Here is a 20,150-nt window from a genome sequence, read left to right as displayed (position 1 = left end):
ACACGTTTTATCCCCCTAATCAGTGCTCACATTTCTTTTTGAACAGAATAATCCCTTCAAGTGAACAGAGGCTTAGGGTTAGAGTTATCTTTATGTAGAAACTGATATAATGTTTCATATAAATCAATTTGAATAAAAATATGGTTTCTTTCGTATTAATTTTTTCAAGTAGTATATTAGAAAAAAAAATTCTAATTGAGGGTTAAGGAATAGGAGAGACCCAAAATTCTCAATTTCTTTTTACACCCATATCAATATTTTGACTTAAAATTAGTTAAAATAATATTATTAAAGTTAATTATTAAAGTTAATAATGTCTAAGAAGTATTTTATGCCTAAAAGCTTGGTGGCTTACTCGTACCTATTGACCACCTAAGGTTATTATATTTTATGTCGAGGGATGTTAAAAATACTTAAGTTTGCATGTATTTGTAGATAAATATTTAGCCAATAATTAGTATCCGTGAATATTTATTATTTGTGGATAATGAATATTTTAATACTTGTTTATAAATAAGTCGGGCATAGTATCATATTAAAATTAAAATTCAATTTATATTTTATTAAGGTAAATTTAATTTAATTTAAATTAATTTATATTTTATTAAGTTAAATTTAGGTTAAATCATTCCATTAGTTTTTATTTTACTTTTAATTTAGAAAAATTTAAGCAATCAGAGTTTTCAAAATATGTGGCTTAATAAAGAAGTCTGTGACGTAGAATTTTGTTTTTTTTAATAGAAAAATGTTCATATTTGATAAAACTGATTTTGTGGCCAAATCAGGGATTCAAGTAGTGGATTCATTCACCAAGTTTAGGGATTAAAATGTGTTTGCGTTGTGTGATCAAGAATAGTGATGTGGTTGAAGATAGGTTCACTAATAGTAGTAGAATGTCTTTCTCTAGGGTGATTCAACGACATTATACTTTCAAGGTTTCATCTTTGTCCTCCTCTTCTTTTAGGTTATCCTCTTCATCTTCGTCATTTCACTCAGTTCAATTGGGTTTTATGATTTGAAGTTGTTCAACAAGAGTATAAGTGTGGCTGGAGAATTGAATCGAAAGTGTCCTCACTCATTGTAAAAATTCCTTGGAAAAGAGTTGTTCAACCAATGTTTGTTCAAAATCTACCCTTTATGGAAATAAGAGATTGATGAGAAGCATGTGGGTGAACCATCGAAGGGAAAGTAATTGTTGAAAAGAATGAGTTTCTCATTTGAAATGTAATTGTGTGTTAAGGAAGTTTGATGCTTGAGTAAATAGCATGGTTTAGAGCATTAATTTGTTAAATGAGTACTTTAGCTTCTCTCTCCCCACATGAAGAAAGTTGAAGAACAAACAATGATTCAGAGAAATTAATTGACACTTATTAACATGTTTGTTGAACTACATTTCAAACATTGATTTAGAGTTTCAACAAAATAGGGGAAATAATTGACACTTATTGAGATGTTTGTTGAACTACATTTCAAAATCTAATATTATGTATCCATTATAGATGTCCACCTCATCATCTTCAAACACTATTTTAGCCAATTTAACAGCAAGTGTTTGATTACATCAATTTTTTCAAATTAGGAACCAAGTTGAAACAAATAAAAATACGGGACCGATTTAAGATCTCGCTACAAAAATAGGAACCAATAGAATAATTTAACCTTAAATTTAATTAAAAATAAATTTTAATTTATATTTAATTTAATATATATTATACTTTATATTTTTTGGTAATTTTATTTAGATTTGATTTTAAAAATTTATAAAATATATGTTTTTTCAATATTCACGGGTATCCGTAGAATTTGTAAGTTTTAAAATACTCGTGGATATTTTTTAAACAAATGTCTGACAGGTAACGAATCAAGTAGGGGTGAGTTTTTTTGTTAGGTAGCGAGTAGACACTATCCATATTCAACTTGATCTGTTGTCATCCCTATTCGTGCTCATGAAAACCCTCATTGAAGAGTATCCATGACACATTCCTCTAAATTATTATCATAAAAATGAATGTTAATGAAATATTTTACACCATTAAGATAATACTCAATGAAATAAATTTGTTATCCTCAAATAAGCAGAAAAAAAAGAGTTGTCTGCTCCTACAAGTATATTAATTTATATATTAATGAAATTTAACAAAAGATAAATTTTATATAACTTGGTCACTAAAAGGCAATCTAATAAAAATATTTCATCCTCAAGAAAACAAAGAAACAAAAATATTGACAAACTTAAATATTTGGATTTCGAGCTTGGAAACTTGTGTACTAAACCACTCCTAAGCTCTTAAAAAGTTGTTTAAATATCTCAAATATACACAACCAAATCCACTTGATAATAACTTAGTTATCTCCACCCACTCATTTAAGTGAGTCACAAGAAATGCAACAAAGTAACAATTCACCCATTAATGAACGTGTATTTAGATGCTCTCATAAGAAACTATCGTCATCTCTTCTCATACTTGGTCTTTCCCATGTTATTATCACTTTGATCATTTTTGGACTTGAATATAGAAAAATATTTTGCAAGTAAAATTTGATACAATACTTAGTTATTGTTGATGTAAGATCTATGAAAAATATTTACCTTAATTGTAACAATTTTATTACTAGTAGTAATAAATTTCTTTGTGAATGGAAAATATAATTAATAAGTTAAATTTAGAAATTTTGGTAGCTTAAATGGTAGAAAATTGTGGTGATTTCAAGAACATGGGTTCAAGCTCTTTTCTACCATTTTGTAAAAAAAAAATTAAAAAAAATAAAAATATTGATAGTGGATAAAGCACTTCAGATTTTAAGGCATTATTGAGGAATCCATTATGTAAGTGGTGATTAAGATATTAATATAATAAAATAATATTAAAATAATAAATAATATTAAAAAATGGATGAATAGTAAAATTTTTGGACTATAAATAGCCATGAGAGGGGAGGCTATTTTGCACAAAGAGAGGAAGAATCAAGTGAGAAACCTTGAGAAATAGAGAAGAAAGAGTTAGGAAGAAATTTTTAGTTGCAAGAAGAGTAGAAGCTCTGGAGGGTTTTTGGGGAAACAAATTTGGAGCAAGAGAAGTCTGGAATAGAGGTAGGGGAGCTAACCTTTCTAAGCTTTTATATTATGATTTAGCATTGTTTTATTACTATTAATGTCTTGAAATTCTGTGTGAATATTGTTAATGCTTACTGTATATCTATCTATATTGAATTTCTGTGTTAATATTATATGCTGTTGTTTTGAATCTGTAAATAAGAAATTTGTTAAAACTAGTTGAGGAAACTTTGGCTAAGGAAAGACTTGGTACTTAAGTTGTCCATTGTGACACACCTCTCTTTCCTGGAAGTCTACTTGACAAGCTTTTAACTTAAATCTTGTTGAACAGATTCTGTATTATTAAATTATTGTGCAATATATCTTGTTGGAATAAAAATTTCTGATGAATTCATGTTATTGTGGTAGATATGGAATTATGAATTATAATTGTGATGGTAGGATAGAGGAATCTTAAAAACCGGAGTTGGTACATCCCTAATCATAGAGCAGCCCTGGTCAAATCCAGTAAGTTATGACTAGTCATATGTACTGGCGTTTATGGTGAGTTTGATTCGTCAAACATTTGATTCTTCTCCGATGACCATTTATGGTGATATTTTAGTATTATTAATTTATTGTGTGATATATTCATTTTGTATGATTTCTGTTATGATTGTAATTTATTATATTGGATTTGAATTTATGCATCTGAACATGATATGAGTATTATGGAGAGATTTCGTAATGGTATAATATGAGTTGAGAAATGTGAGAATGGTATGAGTCTCGCGGAGAGATTCTGTAATGCCATGGTATGTGTGTATATGTTGATGTTGAGGGTCCTGAAGTTGGAGGTTATCCTAATACTCTAATAATCATCCAGTCTCTGGTAGAGAAGGATAAATTATGTGGTGAGAGGGGTAGGTGATCCTGGTCTATGTGTCGGTTTTGGACATATTGTTGAGGACTAAGAAGGCATCACAAGTGCGTAACCTCCCGTTGACCGCTCATCAACATATCATCGGAATAAGTGTCTATTGGGCATTGTGGAATGAGTGTCTATTGAGTACTGTGGGACGAATGTCCATTGAGTATTGTGGGACGAATGTCTATTAGTAATTGTGGTATGGTGGGATGAGTATCTATGATGCGATTGTGGTATGATGGTATAAGTATCTATGATGTGATTGTTGTATGATGGTTTGAGTATCTATGATGTGATTGTTGTATGATGGTATAAGTATCTATGATGCGATTGTTGTATGATGGTATGAGTATCTATGATGCGATTGTTATATGATGGTATGAGTATCTATGATGCGATTGTTGTATGATGGTAGGAGGGTGTCTCACATAATTATTATATGAGGTTTGTTGAGTAATGGATGAGTATCTATGATGCGATTGTTGTATGATGGTAGGAGGGTGTCTGACATAATTATTATATGAGGTTTGTTGAGTGCATCAAAGTAATTATGCATGTTTTATAAATGATTAGTTGCATGTTAGCTCACCCTACTTATTTGTGTTTGTGTTTGGGTATGTGCGATGATCGTATAATTCGTTATACGGGAACAGATGAAGGAATGTTGTCGGACTCAGTGCCAATGAAGAGAAAGATAAAAGAATAAAATAGAAGAACTCAAGTTATAATTATGATTTTGTAGTCGAAATCTGAGTTTAAAACATGTATAGACATATATCAACTATGAATTTTTAAGTGTGAGATTACGAGATGTTACCGTAAATATAATGTTACAATATATAAATTATGAATTATCAAGTGTGAGATATTCGGATGTTACAGTTGAAACATATAACTCTAAAAAATGAGTTAAAAAAGCTTTAAACTATTTTCTCACTAAACTAGAGCATCTAATATGAAACTTATTAAGCAACGTAAATTTTATATTATTTTACTTGTTGAGCTACTTATATTTCTTCCTTAAACATTATACTTAAAATGTTTCACTAACCAAATCAATGATTACAAGTTAAGTACATAAATTGTTCCTAGTTATAAGTATACAAATGACTTATGACTCTATACAAATCACGTCTGCTTAACCTTCTTAATTCTCCTAGTATTAAGAACTCCAAGTAAAAAATCTCACAAATAATATAATTTAAACTAACTTCAAATTATGAATTTACAAAGTATTTCTCAAAACACACCAAGAACACTTTTGATCACATAAAACTTAAAAAATGTTTGTAATAGACAATGTGTCCACTTCAACTTAATTTCTTTTTATAATTTTCATGAAGATGATCGTTGCAGTTTGAATCAACTAAGTTTGGATTTTGCAAGATATCTTTATAAGCTTCAAAGTCTATCTTCATCTTTAATATCTTGGATGCTTGAAAAGAAAACAAATGATTTAATCTCTTCCAAACATTCTTGAATCATTTATGTATAAGAAAACAAGTCAAATAATATATATAGAAATTATAACTTAACAAAATCGCATAAATTCATTTGTTTTATAAAATGAACTGTTGCTTCATAAAATCTATTTAAATACAAATAATATATTCGTTGATATTGTTATTTAAAAAACATAGTTTTACATAAAAAAAATGTTTAATCATTAAGATTTTATTATATTAAACAACTATAACATCAATTTAGATAAGGTCCATTAAATCCTTTATTAAATATTATATTGTTTGTTTAGAAACCAACGTGAACTTGTCACAAAAATACATATTAAAATATTTAGATAATTAAAACAAATAACACTTAAAATGTTTATTATGATATAATCATTGGATGATCCATTGATGTTAACGAGATTCTAATCGTCTCAATATATATTACCTATTAAAAATCTTCTTAACAACTTGATAAGGATCCCTGTTTACATTCTCATAAAAACAATTTATAAGTTTAAATTGAAAAATATAAATATTTTATTGTTGTACGTATTAATCTCATGGAGTTGAAACAATATTATCTTTGATAAAAAAAAAATAAATAAGAAGTAAACATTTGCAACCTCGTATAGAACACAATCTTAATCATCTTAGAAAAAATGATTTGCAACCTCCGGAAGATATTTTTAAATTATTGGACAGCTGGGAAATGCTTACAAACAAGTGAACCAAACCATTTTGAATTCCAAAAATTTAAGTCATAGTTTGAGAAGATAATTAAAATACGTAGCTTGCACGAAGACAGCAAACACCAATGCAGTGTCACACTCTGCACAGTCAATCTTAACAATCACGCACCAACGAAACCATTTCCAATCAATGCTGATAATAGCTAACATCCAACGTGGTAAGAAATAAGCTGACATCGACATGTGCTACCTAGCTGCTCTTTTCAGACTGTGTGTTTTTATACTTTATTTTCTCAGAATTACAATTCTAAGTTATTTATATTTTAAGCTTTATTAAAAACTGTTTCTCGTATAATTAGGCTTTATAGATATGTTCACTTTGATGTGTATAACCAATAATATAAACATGTGAATGTTGTTAGGTAATGTGTTTCATTATCAAAATATTTTTATTAATATCTATTCAAATGAATTTTATATTAGAATATAGTAATATTTTATTTATTTCGGTTAAACACCAACATCTAAAATGCATTTTAGAATTATTCACACAAATTTCGATGTCCTTTATTTGTTCCAATAGTTTCTTAAACATACCACTAAAAGACAAATTGTAGAATCTTGTAGCCGTTCTATAATGAAATGCTCTAATTGTTATTTCTTCTTTATGTTGCTTTTCTTTTGTCTAATAGGTTACTTTTGCTTGTAAGGTCCTAATTTATCAACTAATAATAAATTGACAAAAAGATTTTTAATTGAATTATTGGTCGGATTAGATTTCGGTAATATTTATTCACAAAAAAGTATTTTAAAACTCGTGAATACATATAAATATTAAAAAATATATATTTTATATATATTTTTTTTAAAAAATAAATAATATATAAATATAATATAATATAAATTAAATTTAAATTTATTTTTAATTAAATTAAATAAAATATTAATTAATTTTATTTTTAATTAAATTAAATTTAATAAAATATAAATTAAATTTTTATTTTTTATGAGTAAATAATACTTGTGAGTAAAATAATATAATATCTACCTCTGTTATAAATTGATATTAAATACTTATTACTTTATATCTACAAATAATAAATATGTGTAAGCAGTAGTTAGGTAAATATTGGTAAAATAAAAATTTGGTACCAATAATAATATTATTTTCTTTCCAATTTTTTAAAAGAGATAACCATAAATGGAATAGAGAATAAGACCAAAGAGTAGATGGACATCTGTACTTTGAAGATTGTCTTCTATTCTCTCTGCATTTTCAGAATCTTTCCCAACACATCAATATCATTTCACTCCAACAAGCAACCCACAATTTCCCTCAACATGATTGAAAGAAAACAGGAATCTCTTCTTTTCTCTAAGAGAAAAATAAGGAAAGAAGAAAACCAACTTCTCCCTAACAAGTCACTAATAATAACATAATTAAAAAGAATCTTTTTTGGTTAGGTTAATCTTAATATCGTGTAACAAAAAAAATACCCTTTTATTATTTTATTTTTTTTCTCAAAAATACATGTCATTACTTATTTATCTTGTGTCCTTAACGTTCAAAATTCTCCTTTATCCAAAGTTAACAGCTTAACAGTCGTACTTAACCATTTAACAATTCTGTTACCAATAGAAAAACTTAAAAGAAAGATACAAAGAGAAGAATCCTAATTCCTAGCGTAGTGGCTAATCTTCTTGTGGGGCCACTGCACCATTTTAAAAATTGTCATTTTCAAGATGAATAAACATACACTCTATTCATGTGTAAATAGCTTGTGAGCTCACCCTTTATATTTAAGAGGAACAAGACACCCTGAGCGCTTACTCTTGTGTGCTTCTACTGATGAGATTCCACGCAAAACTCCACAAAAGCCACCTTCTTTGATTCAACAAATCAACATCCAATTTTAAAAATCCCATTTTGTTTTCCCTTCTTTTTTTCTTATATAATCCAATTTTCCCTTTGAATACTCCTTCATCTGGGGTGAAGATGGACGCCAATGACTGGGTAGTTCTTTCTGATGACAGTCTTTTTGATCTCAACGAAGATTGTGTTGAGAAGCAGGTCTTTTTGGGGAAAAGAAACTTGGATTCAAAAAGTGTTTTTGATGTGGATGACTATTACTTCTGCACCTCACCAAAATTCAAGAAAACCTCCGAGGAATCAAGGAATTTTCATGTGAGGGTTTCCCAAGAGCCTGTCCATATTCCAATTCGATTGGAATCAAGAATTGGGGAGGCCCCAGATGAAGGGTTAGTGGAAGAAACCACAAAGGAACATGTTGAGGTCACTCTTGTGCCATCATCACCTATTGCCGCTGAGAAAATCAAAGGAGTGGTTTTGGAAGCTGATAAAGACACTTTACCACATATTTTGTCAAAATTCAGGGAAATTGAGTCCCCAAAGTCTATTGGTATAGGATTGTTCCTTAAACCTGACATGGGTGGTTTGAAATTTGAGGGGATCGGTAGTGAGGCACAGGAGATGCCCAGAATGAAGATTGATAGAGATGTGACTCTTATGGACTCTAGCAATGAAGTGGAGGACTCTGGTGATGGTTTTAACTTTTGGAAGTGGAGCATGAATGGTGTTGGAGCTATCTGTTCATTTGGGGTTGCTGCTGCCACAATCTGTGTTCTGATCTTTGGCAGCAACCAAAAGAACAAGTTCCACCAGGATCAGAAGATTCGATTCCAGATCTACACTGATGACAAGGTCAGCAAATGTCTCTTTTCTGGGGGTTTAATATGATTTACAAATGAAAACAAAATAGGAACAGTTCTTATGCATATTTTAGTATAGGATTGTGATTCAAGAGTCATTTTTTTCCTAACATTTTGATGAAATGGTGGGGTAGGGTGAAGACTGTGTCTCTGTTGACTTATGCAAAGTATGCAGTTTTACACTTATTGAAAAGTGTATTTGAATATTGAAGTGTTGAAATGACCCTTAATTGTGATTGCAGAGGATTAAGCAGATGGTTGAGCATGCAACCAAGTTGAATGAAGCAGCATTTTCAGCAATGAGCGGTCTTCCTCTATGCAGAGCTCGCATAACTTGCGGTGGTTTCTGTGATGGTGTTTGATTTAGGCATTGATTTAGGAAGTTTGAGATACTACCATGAGTCAACGACATGGAAGAAGTGGCCAAAATCTTCTGTTCAAGATCTATCATATAGCTTTTTTCTTCTATGTAAATAAAATAAGTAGGTTTGGTGCTGGTAAATTAAGCTACAGATTACATTAATATTATCTGTTTGATTTTGAAGGTTGGCTAAAGTAGTGAAATAATTGGTTGAATTAAAGTGGGATAGAGTAAGAATAAGTATAGAAACTTTAGGCATGTTGGTACAAATCTTGGCACAAGTAGGCAGAACTAAGAGTGACAGCAATTATAAACTTTTGGGAAATAAAGTGAAGTCATTAGAAAACATTTCTTTTCTTTCAAGCAACTCTATCACCATTGTTAATGCCACAACAAACTTCCTTCTTTTTGTTTTTATTATATGCTCTTTTAATATTCCAACTTTAAATACAGGCATTGTTTGATACAATATAGATTAACGTTGAACTTATATAATTATATGCAAAAAAAAAATTCATAGAAAGAATGTAACGAATATAGAATCATGTATATTTATTTAGAACAGCTTTTATGACAGATAATATTTTAATGTTCTTTATTAAAATTTAGTTGGAAGAGCCAATTCCGAGCAATATCTTAGATCGCGTAAATAAGTTAGAACTCGATCTTAGAAAAAATTTAAATTTAAAGTTAAATTATAGTACTTAAAAGAGTCTATGAATATTTTTGTTAACTGCAATAAATACTCAAAACTTGAATAAATAGATTTAAATTAATGAAACGAATTTTAAAATATACTTTGATAATAATTATAACTTAAATTTAATTTTTTTAAATATATTTTTTGTAAATATTAATAATTTATTAATATGAATTATATTGTTAATAAAAATTAGAAATATACATTTATAATTTTAATTATAGTCTAATGACATTTGTATTATTTATTTTATTGAATACAAATAAAGGAGATCATTAAAAAGAGGGAAAAAAAGAAAGATTTTTTTTCCAAATGAAAAAGAATAACGTATTAATCAAAATTCTTAATATTTAAAAGAATTCAATAAAATTATTAAGATAATTATATTGTAAATATGTGTTTAATTTTTAAAATATCACATACAAAAATATTATTACTATATTACACCAAAATCAAAACCATTAAAAATATCACACATACACATATATATATATATATATATATATATATATATATATATATATATATATATATATATATATATATATATATATATATATATTCCTCTAAACTATTTGATTTGTTCTAAGCACTTTGTCTTACACGCAAATATCAATTTCACACAAATAATCGTGATACTAAAGTATGCAACCAAGTGAGACTTTTTATATCAATTCTACTATACGTGAATTATTTAGGCACCATAATTGTAATTGATATATAAAATGTAAACCTTTTAAGATGTCAAAAACATAATAAGTTAAATTTATTATGTAAAGTGTATGAATATTTATCATAATAAATTCAATTTACTATAACATGAGTTAATAAGCCTCAGATAATAAGTTGACTTACTCTGATAGATATTAGAACACCTAACATAGTAAGTCGAACTTACTATGACAGGTATAAATAGACTTAATATAGTAAGTTGACTTATTATGACAAGTATTTAATGACTCTTCCACCTTTCCCGACGTCCATTTCTTAGACCAAGAAGACTTCATGACTTTACTGATACTCATATGGGTATTCGGGTTGGGGTTGAGGAGTTTGGTAATAAACCTTCATGCCTCCATGAAAAATCAAGGTAGGCACTTGATGTTCCATCTATAAATTTTCTTAATTATGTTTACCAAATGTCATCCAGAAAAGGTAGAAACCCTATGAGGAGGATGTAGAGGATGAGCCCACATGACCATATATCAACCTTGGAATCATCATACTTCGCTATGACCTTTGGTGACATGTCTGTGGACATGTCGCACGTGAAATGTAGTAGCCCATCCTCCTTAAGGTGGTTGGAGAAGGCGGTGAGTCCGATGTAAGAGACCTTGAGGTTGTCATATTCGACTAAGAAAAGGTTCTCCGACTTGAGGTTGCAGTGGTAAACACAACATTTATGGCAGAAGTCGATCGTAAAATCAACTGCTTGAAACAGAGTCTCATGACGTCTTTCTTCAACCGACCTTTGAAGTCCTTTGGTTTAATGTTAATATGAATATTGAACCAAAATAAAGTTTTGAAAATACTAGCTTTTGCCCAAGAATGCAAAAAGATAAGTGTGGGGGTGTGATGAGTGTTGCATATTTATACCCTTATTTAGTCTATCTTGCATAAGGATGACAAAAAAATCTGCGTCCGCGGATACCCATGGATAAAATCCGCGATGAGTAGTTACTATCCACATATATTTATTACCCACGGATAATAGGTAGCGAGTATTTTAATACTCGCTTCTAAACAGGCCAGGTGCATGTATTATACTACCTGACCCGCCTGTAACCGTTATCTGCAAAAATTAATAATAAAATTTTAATTTATATCTTTTAAAATTAAACTTTCTTTTTATTACTCTTAAAGAAAAAAATGGAAAGCTTTTCAATTAAAAATTACGTAACCTTAATTAAAAGTCCCAATTTTCTAATTGTTGGTTTCTCTAAAAAACTCTATTTAGAGTTTCTTTTCCTAATCTCTTCTTTTTCACATTTCTCGCGAGCAAACCCAGAAGCTTAAAACTTCTTCTCTTTCTCTGTTATCGCGCGAACAACTCAGCTTGGAGAAAATCATCTGTGGCTCGCGCAAAGGAGGTGCTCTCGTGGTGACGAAGACAGTGGTGCAGCGATGACGCGACTTCGGCGACGTTATCATCTTCCCTGGTGCCTCGCGAGGGCGCATGGCCCTTCTTGTTATTCTCCTTCCCTTCATGTTGGTTTGTTGCGCAAGGAGGGAGGTTTCCTCTCCCTTTAGTTTTTATTTATGGTTCGTCTTGCAGAGAAATGGGGCTTCTACATTTCGCAACGACTTCGCAGGGGTTCGATTCTCGAGTTTGACTCACAATTTTGGGATTGAGTTTTCTTTGTTTTTCCTCTACAGGTGTGGCGAAATTTTGGAGGTTTTTATTCGGGATTGAGAGTTTTGAAATTGAGAATTTAGGGTTGTTGTTTCTTGCAATTTAAGGTTAGGGTTCCTTCGATTGGGATTTTACTGACCTTGTAGCGAGTTTGAAGTTTATGATATTTTTTTCTGGTTTGAGAATTTGTAGGATTCTTGGTCTTGCAGTGTTGTGGGATTTTCTCTACGTTTCTGTTCTTGGGGTTCTATGCTTGCAATTTTGTTCTTGCAAATTAAGGGTTAGGTTAAATTTAATTAAAAAATTAAATTTATATTTATATTTAATTTAATTTATATTATATATATACTTTTTGTAATTTTATTTAAATTTTATTTTAAAAAAAATCTATAAAATATATATTTTTTTAAATTTGCGAGTACCCACAGATTTTAAAATATCTGTGGATATTTTTTAAACGGATACTCACGCGGGTAGCGGGCGGCTTGTGGGTTAAATTTTCATTTTATCAGTCGGATTGTAGGGAGACACTATCCGGGCCCAACCCGACCCGTTGTCTTCCCTAATGATGTATTCTTAATTGGTTTTTGTACTTTAAAACAATATTTTAATGGGTGTTGCTCCCTCCACCACCACACCTTTCTCCCTCCACCTCCCATTTACTATTTTTCCCCTCAGTAAAATTTTACTTTTAGGGTTATTATTTTTTAATTTTAACCCTTCATAACCTATTTCACTAATAACCTATTGTAGTACCGTGTATGAGTAAAATACTTTTCTTTCATTTTAACATTATACTTGTTTCTCTCTTTCTTTGGTCTGCTGTGAGATACTACAAGTTGTAAAGGTTGGTGGTGGTGGAAAGAATTATCAACCAGTCTCCCTCTCGTGGTGGTGCAGTGTCGCTCTCGTGGTATAGTGCGTGGAGTGGTGCAGTGCGTGTGTGGTGCTTCCTCCAAGTGTGTACTCGAATAAACCATGACATAAAACCCTAAAATAAAAAAATGAAACCTTTAAACGGAGGTGACATCCTTCAACGAATGTCAACATCCGTTTAAGGTAAAACGGATGTCAGCATCCGTTTTACCTTAAACGGATGTTGACATCCGTTGAAGGATGTCACCTCCGTTTAAAGGTTTCATTTTTTTAGGGTTTGTTTTATTAGTTTATTAGATATTTTAATAATTTAATTTAAATGTTTTGATTTATTATTTTTGAATATATTTTTAATGTATTTTAATAATGTATATTTATATTAGTTTATATTTAAATTTTTAATTTTGGATGTGATATATAATTAGTTTTTAAACGTAATGATTTTGTAAAACTGAAGAAAAAGGAATGGAAGCGTGGGAGGTGGGGAGGTGAAACGGAAATGGGGAAAGGGGAAGAGAGTTTCGTGGGTGGGTGCTAGGAAAGTAAAATTAGGGTTTCAAATCATTTAAAATAGGGTAAAAGTAAAAATCTTTTTAACTTAAGGATATAATTGTATTTAAAATAATGTGGGGAGGTGGAGGAAGTATACGGTAGTGGTGGAGGGAGCAACACCCTATTTTAATTAGGATTTGTTATAATTGGGTTTATTGGGCATGAACAAAAGCAAATTTAAAAATAGTTTTTTAGTTGCATAAATATTCTTTAGATATTTTGAAGTGTGTTATTCCAACTATAGCTAAGTTGAACTCATGCAGGTGTAGAAACAAATTGGTTAAAGTTTCATAACACCTTAAAGATAAATTCAATAATAGAAAATAATAAAAATCACAAGAAGTCAAGTCAAGCATTGCATGAAGAAGACAAGAAAAATATGAAAAAGTGAAGAAATTTGGCTAAGTCAGGAAGAGGGAATAGGTAACAAAAATTGGACCTTGCACTTCTCTATATTTTTTCTACGAAAAGAGCTTTGAAAATTGATAAATGAGATAATTTGGGAAAAATATATCTTTAGATATTTTATTTGATATTTTTAAATAATTACTTTATTTAACTATATCCGTAAATACCAAAAGATAATATTTGTCAAAAAAATTTAATTTAGCAAAGATCTTCTCAAATATTTTTAGATCTCTACAGCAATCAAATATATCTTGAAGATATTAGATTATTTAGAAGATAATTAGAATATATTACATTTTATCATAAAGAAGATTACAACAACAGAAAAGTTCAAAATAAAGCACAGTCCAATTTCTATATAAAGAGACTTAGGAAAACACATTAGTTGAACTTATGAATCTTTTGGGGGACCTTATTTTGTTTTCTCCATCATATTTCATGTTCTCTGCCCTTTCTTATTTTATTTTTATGTTATTTTTACATTCCATGGAGTATCAAGCCTCGTGGGTTGGTTCTATTATAATTTCTTAACTAGATTATGAGGTTAGATGAATAAATTTGTTTGTTTTTTTAATTCTTATTGTGATTTATTTTGTATCTATGTCTTTTGTCTTTTAATCAAGTTAAAGTAATGATTTTTACATTGTAGCAAATTAATAGTGTTAAATCTACTTTATTAAATTTAGAAACTTTTATATGATTGAATGAGTTTTTGCCAATAATTGAAATTGTACTTTGATTAATGGTGAAAACTTTAACAAGAATTAATCAAGAATGTACTTTGGTTGCTTAGATTTTTACTTGATATAAGAGATAAAAAAATATACATGATTAGATTTTTACTTGATATAAGAGATAAAAAAATAAACATGATTAGACATATTAATATTTAATCGAGGACGTACTTTGGTTAAATTTACTATGATTAATCTACAAAGTTCTTACTTTTAATTAAGAATATACTTTGGTTAATAGTGAGAAAGCTAACAAATTAATTGAGAATTTACATTGATTAATTTGAAAATCTAAGACAATAATTAATTGAACAATAATCCTCAAATAACCAATGAAGAATCCTATTTTGAAAAAATAATGGAATAAACCTATTTCATTATTATTATTTTTATGTCTTTTTAACTTTTCAATTCTATTTCTTTCTGTCATTATCATTTTGATATTTAATCTTTTATTTTTTTTATTTTTTATTATCTTTATTTTGTTTGACAAACCCTTTTGTTTATCATTTATAAAAATAGATTGTTAGAAATAAATTATATGTTCATTAGGAGACGACTTAGGGTTAATTTAATCATATCTAGTTGGTTAACTATTAACTTGACAATATTGAAGTTATATTGGTTAAGTAATGGTAACTCCTATGAAAACACTTATCCACACACCATCAATGTATTATTTAATTAACTTTTCAATTCAACTTCTATTTGAAACTAGGTTATGAAATAATCAAATAACTAATGTAACTCAGCTTACACTAAAAAGGCAAACAACATTCTATATCCTTCTTATCTAAAGGTATTGTCTTATATTCATTATTAGCTATAAGAATGCAATTCACATATATCCAAATCATCCCAAAGATTATGTTAGATCATTTAAAGGTTAGCACCTTAAATCACTTAGGCCATGTTCTTTTGAGTGGATTTGAGGGAGTGGATTTGAGAGGATTTAAGAGGATTTGAAAATAATTTTTGTTGTTGTTTATTTGAGTGAATTTGGAGGTAAATGAGAGTGAATTTGTAAATAAAATTTGTGAGAATATATATAGAATTGTATTGACGTGACAAATTAAAAAAAATTATTTCCAAATTCACTCTTGTTTACCTCCAAATTCACTCAAATAAACGACAAAAAAATTTATCTTCAAATCCTCTCAAATCCCCTCAAATCCACTCAAAAGAACAGGGCCTTAGAGTTGGTGTCCCTTAACAATAACAAAACACCTACAACATATACAATGCTTCACTCAGAATCATTCATAGCAAACTAAAAACTTAAAACACAACTCTCAACTCTACAACTAAATGTTTAACCATTGAAATACTTCCACCAAAACCAAACATATGCCCATCACTAAGTTACACCTTAAATAATAATTATTCAAACATATTGCCTATTATGAAACATATGACTATCATCAAACCACTCACAAGTTAAAACATTTAGATTTAAGACAAAAAATAATCTAAGATTTACTCATGAGTGTACAGTCTCCTCACTAACTCCAGATTCTTTCTCTCTTAAAACTGTTGTTTCACCAACTAAATCAAACAAACTAGACTTAACAATCATACACACTACAACACACAACAAATCCACAACCCTCCAGCCAATCTAAAGTTTAATGGACTCATGAAACTCTACATCTGTCACTTACTCCTAATTCTCTAATGATGTTACAATGCTTAAAACCAATGTCCCTCACCAAGTCCTAACAGCATTAACCTCACTAGGTTCCTAAGTATGATCCTTTTTCATATCATATCATCTGTCATGTGAAGCATCCTTGGACTCACACCACCTAGATATCATACTCTATGCGAGCAAGTAACTAGATGTGTGAGGATAGTTTCAACCCCTAATATACTTTGGCACCCTAAGCACTAGTATTTTCTCATGAAAATAGTTATTGGACTCAACGTCACATCACTACTTCAAGCAAAACTCTAACTTAATCATTTAATAAAAGTTTAGACTAAAAAATGTCGCCCAACAGTACTAAGATAGAAATTGTTCTTCCCAAAATTTATTCAACAACGACAAGGGCAGTGCGTCCAACGATATCCATTAAACTAGTTTAAAAGAAATTTCAAATCTTAAGGCTATCACTTGTTGTTACAAGATATCACATTCACTCAAATGCATATATCTACATTACATGAACACAAAAATATTCTTATTTAGTATAAAGTTTCACAAAATCTAATTCAAGCATTACAAAAACCACAACCTAACATTTGAACCATACACATTCTTTCTCATAAGCACAAAAATTCTGCATAACAACTAATTTTCATTAAAATGTTATCATAGATTCATGACATTTACAAAAATTTTCTCACAATCACCCATAATTTACAATATTTTCAATCCTTCAATACTCACATTATAGCACACCTCAAAACACATAAACTCCAAATTTACTTTCAAAACAAAGACCCAATATTTCAAGAAGAAATTAATTATTCATTCAAATCAATGTTAAAATGAAAACTAATAAATGATTAGCTTCTTTTACCTTAAAGGAGGAGCCTACCAACATTCTTCGTGGGCACCCACAATACTCAAACTTGCCCTATATACAACAAAACCCTATTAAAAATTAGATGACTACCTCGGGATGAGGATTCATCTAAAATGTAGAAAAATCACATGCAAACCCAAGAATTTTTCATGCATTGAAAATCAAAATGACTCTTGACAAAAGGGGTAAATTGCACACATGTAGTATAGATTGCTAAGATCAACTTGTACATTTTTTTTGCAAAAGAAACAAAAACAATATTGGTTTCAATGCTTCAATCTTCAAAATATAAGAAAGGGTTAGATTCTAAGAGGAGCAACAAAGAGAAGAGAAGGAACTCATGAAGGAAAAATGGGTAGAACGATGTTTTATTTCTTGGAGGAACCTATTTCTATAAATTTTAACTTTTAATAAAATAAAAGTCATTTATATATTTATTGGGTTCTCAGAGTTCCTACTAAATAATGCTCTTGTTTCATGGTGTTCCAAGAAACAATAGGTAGTAGCTCTATCCAACTGAACATTAACAATGTTTTTGCCATAAAATGTCACAGAGTTTGACTTGAAGAATTGTTGAGAGAATTGAAGATCCAAAGACATCTATGCAACTGAACATTAACAATGTTTTTGCCATAAATTGTCAAGAAATTAAGTCATGATATATAAAACTTGAAGGGAGAGCAATAATGTTTTGTAATACTTTTAATAAGTCAAGTTAGTTGATCAATTTTTTTATTTTAACATTATCTTATCTTATGTATCCTCATACATATAAGTTACTCTTATGATGTAATAATAGAGTAACATACAACACATATTTTCTCTCTTGCTTTTTCATGTTAGTTCCAATAGATTTCTTATTATCCAGTATCTTAATTTACATCATTAATGAATCAAATATGTCTTTCAATAATGAATTTGTGTATTTAATGTCGTGAATCACAAAATGATACTCACATATTATCTTTATAGAAAGAGCAAATTCAAGTGACAAAATATAATTCACTCAATGACTTTAAATAGAAAATTAGTTGATCGTTCTCTTATTTGTACTCACATGGATAGTATTTATCTACTAAGAAAATTAGACAAAACTGACAAAAACAACATATTTCACAACTTGGCATAAATAGCATAAGGATAAATTTAACATTTACAAAACTTTTAACTAATCAAGAATATCAACAAACAATGTAAATAACATCATAGAATTAATTTCAAACAATTTGTCATTCTCACACTAATAAACATGCATTATTTAATATGTATTCACGAATTGCACGCTATAGTTAAGTTGTCGGAGTTAACACTTTCTCGATCTTATGTATTTTTCATCTAACCTAAGGTAAATATAATGCTAAAAATCTTATAACAACATAAAAATATTATTTCATCTTGTACAACACTTAATCATATTAAAACTTTATCACAAATAATCTCAATTCTAAATGTCTATATAAAATCTATTTATACACACATGAATTTTATCATCAGAAAATACACACACATATGTCAAGTTTATCATCACAAAATTTATGCTAATTATATTTCTTATAATATTTACTTAATTTAAATTAATCCAATGCAGACTCAACGATTTTGATATTAATAACATTCAACCATTGTTCCATAAGTAAAATCTAATTTCTTTATAATTCAAAGCAACTTCTCTTACTTGTTGCTTGAGTCTCATACAATAGTAAAAAGGCGTTGAGAATGCATCAAGACTTTTAGAGATATCCAAGAATAAAACTATCATAGTAAAATAAATATAAAAAATATGTTTACTATTTTTCTTAATTAAAAAACTATTGTTCTTAATTAATGTGTAAAAATAAGAAATTGAATATATTAGTAAGAACTATGGAGTAAATCATCACAATTTCTAATCATGAAGTTAAAATATATATTGGTTCCTTATTTTTGTTCTTTAATCAATGTAATTTATTTTTTAGCATATTTTTATTTACATTTAACATCTTTAACCTTAGGTTTATTTTACGGTATTCATGATGAAATCCATTATTTTAACCTAATTGAAGTTATTCAGATTAATTGTAATAATGGTTTAATATTAGATTTTAAGCATGTTGACTTATTTATCTTGTTTTTGTAATAACTGGAGTTGCAGGTGGAAGCTTTTGGTGATTCCAACGAATTTAAAAAAGTAAGATCTAAAATTTTAATTTGATATAATACATGATACTATTTTCATGATGGAATCAGGAGTATTAAAAAATTGAATTTGAACTACAAAATTTAACTCTCATACAACCTTTTTTGTTTCAGATTTGTACTATTAGGGTTGGGTTTGATACTAGTTGATCAAGGCCCAAGCATCATTTTTCACAATTATAATATTGAAAAATTATTTGCTTTGTCTCCTTTTCTCTTTTCCATTTCCTTCTTCTTCCTTTACAATTTTAGTTTTTTTTTTCATTCAACATTGAATATTGAATATGGACTGATCTCTAGTATAATTCATAATGATTTTTAAAGTTTTCATGCAATAATAATTTAGATTCTTTCTTTATACCATTTCTTAATTTCTTGAAATTTATGTTTTGATCTAAAAATTAAGTATTTGCTTAAATGAATTCCTATTATATTATTAATAAAAGATTCTTACTTTAATTTGCTTTATTTTGAATTAGATTCAAGATTTCCCTAAAAATAAGATATTAAAAATTATACAAATTGCTTAATTTTTTACATGATTTTTTGAGAATTAATTAATGCTTTATTAATTTGAATTTGTGAAAGAATTTAAGATTTTTAATTTTCAATTAATAATTGAATCAACTTT

At 28.8% G+C, this 20,150-nt stretch overlaps 1 protein-coding gene across 1 annotated transcript; it reads left to right on the top strand.

Annotated features, from left to right (window-relative positions):
• The first annotated feature begins 7,915 nt into the window (after positions 1–7,915).
• On the top strand, positions 7,916–9,556 carry LOC124830061 (uncharacterized). Its single transcript, XM_047303679.2, has 2 exons — positions 7,916–8,824; positions 9,075–9,556. The coding sequence occupies exons 1-2, from the start codon at positions 8,099–8,101 to the stop codon at positions 9,192–9,194; spliced, it is 846 nt and encodes a 281-aa protein (XP_047159635.1). The 5' UTR covers positions 7,916–8,098; the 3' UTR covers positions 9,195–9,556.
• Positions 9,557–20,150: the final 10,594 nt, after the last annotated feature.

Source organism: Vigna umbellata, chromosome 5 (genome assembly GCF_029865625.1).
Source record: "Vigna umbellata cultivar VRB3 chromosome 5, Vumbellata_1.0, whole genome shotgun sequence".
NCBI lineage: Eukaryota > Viridiplantae > Streptophyta > Magnoliopsida > Fabales > Fabaceae > Vigna > Vigna umbellata.
This window is presented reverse-complemented; position numbering and strand designations above follow the sequence as displayed.